Source organism: Lygodium microphyllum, chromosome 29 (genome assembly GCF_053477565.2).
Source record: "Lygodium microphyllum isolate KBCC chromosome 29, Lygodium_microphyllum_v1.1.10, whole genome shotgun sequence".
Classification (NCBI taxonomy): domain Eukaryota; kingdom Viridiplantae; phylum Streptophyta; class Polypodiopsida; order Schizaeales; family Lygodiaceae; genus Lygodium; species Lygodium microphyllum.
Genome location: NC_141163.1, coordinates 14,545,734 through 14,554,328, shown reverse-complemented (window position 1 = coordinate 14,554,328; position 8,595 = coordinate 14,545,734). Strand labels below are relative to the sequence as shown.

Here is an 8,595-nt window from a genome sequence, read left to right as displayed (position 1 = left end):
ATGAGATCAGAATAGCTTCCGCCTCTATTCCCATGCGAGGGCTGCAACCGACAGACGAACGGTAGAATGATCAGTGAATGTACTGAAAGGAAACGGTCGTACTGTACTGAAACTCCTGTATCCCAAAAATCGTGAGCGACGACCATGTTGCTGGTTCTATGGAAATGAGGTTCTCTAATGTCCCCTCGTATATATGGGATTCTGCAAACTGTAAAAGGATCCGTTTTCTTAAATGACCAAGAATTGAAAGCTCCATCATCCAGCACAGAAAACACCGATTAAACCCACGTAATTAGCCTTCTCTTCTCCTTAACCCTTCTATATTGGAACTTGAGCATAAAGCTGAAAATACGAAGCGTGCATGCCTGAGTAGTAGTACCTTACGACTCGACCAACGTTTAGGCAACGAAATGTGCTATCACTTTATGCAATTCACGTAATAATTGTTACACGTCGTAACCGTTACAGATATATTTGTTGGGGGGATGTAGCAGTACATATAATGGCTGTGAAATTTCTCATGTTTCGCAAAATTGCTCATCAGACCATCGAGCACCTAAACCTACCTAGTACACGATATAGTTGCTGGTCCAGTCCCCATTGGGGGGCTTCAAAATTGGCCATTGGTACTATTGTAGGTTTTGTATAGACAGTTGACTAGTGTTGAGCTAGATTGAAATCGAAAGAATGTCTAGTATCTAAATATATATCATTTTCCCTTTACAAAGCAGCCACTCAACATTCAGCTGAGCTTTGCAGCAGAATTGTCTATTGCCCCCTTTTGTGCTGTGCTGGTAACATGACCTTCTTGACCTCCTTCAAGTGTCCCAATGTATGCAGCATGTAATACTGGTTTAATACTCTCTGATACAGCTGCAGCACTTCTTGGTTCCCTCTTTTGTCTTTTCCCTTTAGGAATGAACCCAAAAGTAGGTGCCAAGTTTACCACCTTAACCACTCCTCCATGTAAACTTCGCACAACACCAGTTTTGCAGCTTCCTTTGACTGAGTTTAAGACCTTTTGTCTAGACAAAGGTGCATACTGTTGCTGCCGCTCTTTCTTCCGCATCTCTTCGTGGCGTCGAATGCACAGCTCATCATCTGTATCCTGGAAAACACCCACCAAGACATTGAAGATGGGTGTGGTGGAGAAAATATGTTCCAAGAATTCATACAAAGTTTGTGGTAGTTTTAACCACTTCACTAGAACACAAGCACCCTGTCCTATTTCTCAAAGCCTTGTAAGAATAGGTGCAGCATGCAACATATATGTTTCAAAACATAATCCTCATGGTATCCCTCAAAATTGAGGAGTTGGGGGCTTCACCTCATCAGAGGAGCTCTTTTCATCTTGGATCCTTTTCTCGTCGGGTAAAGTATTACTTTCCACAAATCGCCACTGTGGAGTTTCTATGAATGTTGGCCGAGGTGGCTCGACAAAGTTAGCCATCACATTCCCTGGCATAATCATGTCATTTATGTCAAAGTCACTGTTTCTCCTTCGAGAGCTGGTGCTAGCAGCAACTTTGGGACCGCCAGTCACTGATCTAGCTCCTAATCGACTTGGACTATATAGAGCTGTTGAACCAGAAACATTCTTTGAACCCAATTGGCCAAATTGTTGGAAAGTGAAATTTTTGCGCAAAGCATTTTTCAGCTTCTGCACGTGCATTTGTAGTGCTTCAACATGCCAGAGAAGTTGCTCCATGGAATCCTCTCCCCTTGTCAATTCATCTGCTGATGACTCCATTTCATGGCTGAAGTCATCCCCTGCAATATTATTTTAAGAACCTTGTGTCAACTCATGTTACATACACAACATCGTACAGAAATATCATGTCTATACTACAGACTTAACAATTCAAAACACACCTACATTACATGGTACTAAGTCATTTCTGCATTTACACGTGGCATACAGTCAACCTATAGAAAAGCAATACATTCAGGCTCATACTAATACTACAAAGTCACCAACATCTGATTTAACCATCCTATTCAAATCCCTCATTAAACACTCAAAGTTTATAAACAGGTAATATAGCCAGTTTGCTCGTCTTTTTGCGAAGGAAAGGCTTTTAAGTCTACATCAGGGACAAGGATTCACTTGGCCAGCAAGGAACAAAACTTTGATGGGGCTTTTCTGACCATGTTTGGTACTTGTATCATGAAACTGGGCAGTTCAAGTTCATCTAGAGGGGATTAAAGAAGACTGTCCAAAAGATGTGACAAATTGAGTAGGAATTGCTGGTCCTGAATCTCAGCATGCTACTCGACTTGAGCATATCTCCCAGATTTCCTCAAAATTTGAATATGGATTTCCAAATTCAACTTCCGCATCCTCCAAGCTCACAGGAAAACTGCCATTTTGTGCTAACAATGCATAAATTTGGAGATAGATTAATAGCCTGTAACATTTATACTCAAAAGGTGCATTGCACCTGCATACATGAATCATTGGACCACAACATGCAAGCCTGAAGTCAGCATGCTACTTTTCAATTGGTTTAAGATATCTCTGAAGTTTAGGGCTGTGTTCTTGAAACCTCTCATATCCTTACATGATTGCAAACCAATTATGCAAAGCTCACGGTCTAATACAAATAGTGCACTCAATCAAACTTAATGCATGAGTACGTTAGATCATATGCAACAGCTGATATAAGCTGCAAAAGATGAAGGAACGTACAATCTACTTGGTTTTTTTCAAACCAAGGTCCGTCATCAGCTGATGATTCTTCATGATTGCGATGTGGCTTCCTTTCTGCATGGAAACTAAATTTGTTAAGACATCAGAAACATGATTGCATGGTCACAAATTATTACAGCACACATAAAGCAGCTTGCAGTAGCTTCACCATATCTTGAATACACAGGATGTCTTAGCATGTAGGCCTCCAAGTTTGGATTCTCTTCAACTTTTCTTCTCTGTTGTCGTCGAAATATTTTGTTTTCTTGGTTGTTCTTTGTATAAAGTCCAGTTCTAGCTGCCTCTGATGCATCCAGATGCTCTGAAAAATGCCGCTTTCGCTCCCTGGAAGCTGCAAGTATCTCATCATACCGGTTAGATTCGGCCTGTAGCTTCTTGACACGTAACTCAAGCCAGCGACATTGCCATTCAATGCCTTTCCTGAACGTTTTCCACTCGGAATTCAAAGCTCTCTTCTTTCTGGAAAGAGGACAACAATCTGAATGACAATTCAACTCAATCGACTCCATCAATAAGCACAATCTCACAAACCAAAATAGTTCGAAGAGATGAAAACAGGTACTAAAGCAAATGCATGAAGATTCACCTTCTTGGAGCTTGATTGCTCTCTTCAAAGAAATCACCTGCACCATTGCCATCACGAAGCTGTGATTCAACTTCACAAGCTTCGTCTCCTGCCTCAAGATTCTGAGTGCAGCCAAAAGAGCTAGAACATTCCGTTGCTTGATCCTCAGCATCTATCCTGGCATCCTCTGCAGGTACAGGTTCAACTATTTCAACAATCACGTCCTCTTCCACGACCCTCACAGAACTTCCTTCTTTATTGGCAGGAGAACTGACCTTGTTGCTCAGTAAATCATGGTCTTTTAAACTTAAATCAACAGATACTGCTTCATTGTATGCCAAGATAGATTCCTGTTTTTCTACTGCAGTGTGGCTCATGCCATCAGCTTGCTGAGAATTTTGAGCAGCACAGTTTGTTGGTGGAGGCTCTCCATTAGCTTCCTCATACTTCACTTTGTTTAGAGCTTTTAGCTCTACAAAAGCACTGCCTGGAGTTTTCTTGGATATACCAAACTTTGCTTTCTGCCAGGATGACTGTTGCTCCAAAAACCGTTTGCCTCTTCGTAACAATGAGTTTGCAGAATTCCAAATTTCTGATCGTTTCTGATTATATACCATTGCGTTGTGACAAATAAGCTCAAAATCTTCCTGATTAATGTATCTATTGTCATCAGTATAGAGAATGACATAATATGCTGAACAGCACATTAAACCAATGCAAAGTAGATTTCGTAAAGAAAAACTAACCACAAAAGATTTCCAGGACATATACTGATGCGAGTATATCTTCTCCCGCATTTTAAGGAAGCACATGGGATTTTTGATAAGCTTAGAATAGTTTGGAGCAAAGGAGTCATCAACAGGGTCCATAAAGTTGCCAGGTTCATCAAAGCTGAGAAGACAGCACAAATGTGAGCATAAAACTACCAGGGTTCGCCATCCCATGGAGTAAAAAACAGGCTGTGACAACCCAATTTTTGTATATTTACCAACAAGTTAACAACTTTTCTTTTTGGATCTATAGAGCTTGCATTTATGGGTCACACACACACACGCACAGAGACTCCCTCCCTCCCCCACACCCCCCCCCCCCCCCTCTCTTTCTCTCTCTCTCTCTCAAAAATGTGTAATAGTATTAACTATGAAGGAAGTGCAAGAGTCACATGACCACATACAAAGTGACTTTAAGAGCTGGCACCATACAAGGGAGCCACATCATCCCTCACAAGAACACACACACACACACACACTTGCTCGCTCGCTCACACACACTCTCTCTCTCTACACGAGAAATGAAAGAGACATGGATGCTCTGCCTGTGAAGTTGCCATGGACAGCATCATCCCAAAGGACCCAAGAGCGGGTGATTGTACCATAACTAAAGTCTATACTCAAGAATGGAAACCCCAGAATTTTCTGGCAAGAAACATTTTCCCGCTTGCAAAAGCCCTCCTAGAGACCACAGCAATGCACTATGAAGGTTTCCCCACCTACTTTGGGATCCACTGGCTTCCACAATCCACAGAATTGCAGTCCACTCTATTGTGAGACAAAAGCTGTTGGATACTACCTTTTCAGCAATCTGCTCCTGAGAGAGAGAGAGAGAGAGAGGTTATTCAACTCCTTCAGCTCCACAGTCTACTCCAGCGTAGGACAAAGGTTGTTGCCCACCACTTGTGGCTCTACACGAGCCACCCATTTACCCTTCTCCCTTATATGGAGCCATGGTCACTGACTCCAATGAGGGCATTGAGGAGAGTATCTATTATATCCCTAGGCCCTACCTCCCATCCCTCTTCTACTCAATTTTGAACAGCCATCTCTGGGAACTATCTAGCCTTTGCTCCCTTGCAACCTCAAATACCTTCTTCAATACCATTGACAACTCTTCCTTCGCCATCAAACACTCCACAAACTCTGATCCATGAGTTTTCAAATTTCCTCTCTCTATCAAAGGGGGATTCAAAGACGGATCCTATTTCGCCATCTTCAAAATGAGATCTGCTTCCTCTAGTTTCAGAGGGGCCCCTACTTAGCATGCCGTCCTTCACTTACAGCACAAGGACATGATATTTTATTACTTTGCTTAGAATTTGAGTAAAAGTTAATCAAATGTGCTAAAGTGACTTACACATGTGAGGTGCAAGTTAATTATTTCACACTGTGACACCAAGAACCGACAAATATCAGTTTGGTGCCAAAGGAAAAAGTTGTAATAAGTTATATCTGACAGGTACTAGGTGGTACCCTGTGTCAGATTTTGTCCTAGACCAATTTATTGGCCACTAATGTTAGTGGTGACAGTGGAGACTAGGCATTAATTAATTACTTAATGCCTACCTAAGGGCTAAAGAGCTGCTCAAGGATACTTGAAAGACAAATTGGCTTGGCCAAATTTAATTATTGGTTCCATAGCAGCTCTCTCCTCAAACCTCTTCCAACAACAATGATGCATCTTTATCTACTACTTCCTTTGTAATAGGTAATCAACACCTTAACCAACTTTGGCCCCTCATCCTCCTCATGTTAGATGAATGCGAAGCAATAGCAGCCAAAAGATGAAGTTGTTGTAAACACAAAGACTAAAGAAAAGAACAAGATACCAAAGGATGAGTGTGTGCCATAGTAACATGGAACAGGGAGCAAGAACAGAGACGGAAATGGGATCGTGGACGGGGGATGGCTAAAAGCAAGGAACGGTTTTACGTCCCTCAGACTATGCGTCGACCCTCCATCCTCTCATAAACAACACGCGAGATACTTCTGTCTCACCACCCAGCCACGCCTAGAAAGTTGCTGGCCCCAACTCTATCGTGACTCGACTACCAACCGTCAACTTGAGGTGAGCTATTCTATTTTTCGAACTCACTTACTTTCTAGGCTTCCCTTAACCCTGTTTGGGCGCCCAAGGACCTCAGACAGTCATCCCTCAAGTGTTTCCCATAAATTACATTCCACGTAATATAACATTTCCTCCCCCTTAAGAATCGGTTTCATCCTTGAAAACGATACTTAGAAGATCCAACTGTAAATTGGGAAGCCTTTTCCCTAAAGTACTTACTCGCTCCCATGTTGAGCTTTCTTCTGAACAAACTTTCCATTTCACCAAATATTCTTGATAAATAGTATGCCTTGTTCATCTGTTACTAATATTTAAAAGTCTTTCTAGTTCATGTAGAATAGATTGATCACCAAATAGCTCCTCAATGTTATCATTTAAGATTAAATTATCCATATCACCCATCTTCTTTCTTAGCTTGCTTACATGGAAAACTGGATGTGTTTTACTACCAGCATGTAGTTGGAGCTTGTAAGCATGTTCTCCCACCCTCTTAAGTATTGTGAAAGGACCACAATACCTGAAGTGACAGCTTTGGACATCGTCCCATTTTCATGGTTTTAGTTTGTGCAAGCACCTTAAGATAGACCAATTCCCCTTCTTCAAAGGAGATGTCTCTTCGGTGAGGATCTGCATAAGCTCTAGCTTGATTTTAAGCTTTCTTAATATTTTATTGAGCAAATTTTAACATACTATTCATATCCTCCAAAAAATCATTGGCTAACTGAACCTTTTCCTTATGCAGTCCTACTGCATGGGGAGCTCTGGACTGAAACCCATACATTAGCATAAATGGACAATATCCAGTGGAAGAGTGCTTGGCACTATTATATGCAAACTCTGCTATCGGTAAATACTCTTCCCAATTAGTTTGCCTTTTACTTACATATGCTCTCAGCATATCTTCAAGGATTTGGTTAACCCTTTCAGTTTGCCCATCAGTTTGCGGGTGCTCCGCCGTACTCATGCTAAGTTTAGTATCCAGCTTCCTAAATACAACACACCAAAATTGACTATCAAATTATCTATCCCGATCAGAAACTATATTTGCCGGAAGGCCATACAATCGGTATATGTTCTCTATGAACAATCTAGCCAATTCTGGTGTTTTAACATCAATTGAAGTTGGAATAAACCTAGCCATTTTGGTTAACCTATCCACAATCACCCACACAGAGTTGTGCCCCCTCTGTGTTCTGGGTAATGCCACAATAAAGTCCATGGAGATACTCTCCCATTTTTCCAAAGGAATCTCTAATGGGTGGAGAAGTCCTCCCATTTTCAATCTTTCAACTTTATTAACCTGGCATTTATTACATTTGACCACATAGTCAAGGATGTCCTTATTCATTCCAAGCCAATAGAACTGCCTTTTAATAAGACTATAAGTCTTATTAACTCCTGGATGTCCCACACTAGGGGTATCATGACACTCAAAGAGTATCTGGCGCCTTATTTCTTCATCTTTCGAAACACATACTCTACACTTGTAGAGTAAATAACCATTATCAATGGTAAAATTCTTCCACTTGAACCCCATTTGAGCAACCCCTGATGCTCAATTTCCTTGTTGAACATTCTGAGATGTTCCCTCCTCAGTGGAGGCTCTTCCATTTGGATCCCCATTTTCTATTGCTTCCCATATGTTGGAATATGCCAAATCAACCAGGCATTTCCCTTTCAACGATTCAAGCAAATCAGAAGTGAACTGAGTAAAACTCAATTCATTTATGATGGGCATTCTGCTGAGTGCATCAGCCACTAAATTATACTTTCCTTTTCTATACCTTATCTCATAGTCGAACTTTTAGAGAAGTTTGACCCATCTAGCTTTACGCCCTTGTAGATCCGGTTGGTCATTAAGCCACTTAATGCTTTCATGATCCGACAAGATCAAAAGTCTGGCACCGTATAGATAGTGCCTCCATTTCTTCATTGCATGTACTATTACATACAGCTCCCTCTCATAAACAAAATAATTCCATTTTGCATGGTCTAATTTCTTGCTTTCAAAAGCAACTGGTCGACCTTCTTGTAATAAGACCGCGCCTACTGCCCTATCACTGGCATCAGCTTCAACCACGGTTTATTGGGATCCACAATTAATAGTACTGGAGCTGTAGCAATAGCTACCTTAAGTTTTTGAAAACTTTCATTTTGGTCTGTTTCCCCATTAAAGCTCTTCCCTTTTCCTTTAAGTTGGTCTATCATTGGAATAGCTATCTTTGGCATAATCTCGAATAAATCTACGATAAAATCCAGATAAACCCAGGAAGATTTGCAACTCTTCTAGGTTCCTTGGAGATGGCCATTCAATAATTGCCCTTACTTTTTTTGGATCCATCTTGATTTCCTCCTTCGACATAATGTCCCAAATATTTGACCTCTTGTGCGAAAAATTCACATTTAGTTTTCTTCGCATAAAGGGAATGGGTTCTAAACAATTGGAATACTAACCGTAAATGTTCTAAACGTTCTTCTC

The 8,595-nt window shown here is 41.1% G+C and overlaps 1 protein-coding gene across 3 annotated transcripts in view; it reads right to left on the bottom strand.

Annotated features, from left to right (window-relative positions):
* Positions 1-395: 395 nt before the first annotated feature.
* Positions 396-8,595, bottom strand: part of LOC148010400 (uncharacterized) — a 57,906-nt gene continuing 49,706 nt past the window's right edge. Inside the window, exons 1-6 of one of the 3 annotated variants that reach the window (XM_087671960.1) lie at positions 4,022-4,117; positions 3,297-3,935; positions 2,859-3,169; positions 2,690-2,764; positions 1,328-1,770; positions 396-1,108 (exon numbers count right to left, since the gene is read on the bottom strand). In XM_087671960.1, coding sequence (XP_087528086.1) covers positions 743-1,108; positions 1,328-1,770; positions 2,690-2,764; positions 2,859-3,169; positions 3,297-3,892 — 1,791 coding nt within the window. In that variant the 5' untranslated portion in view covers positions 3,893-3,935; positions 4,022-4,117 and the 3' untranslated portion in view covers positions 396-742. Of the gene's footprint in view, positions 1,109-1,327; positions 1,771-2,689; positions 2,765-2,858; positions 3,170-3,296; positions 3,936-4,021; positions 4,167-8,595 lie in introns of those variants that run through there. The other 2 variants (XM_087671958.1, XM_087671959.1) reach the window with 2 other exon arrangements.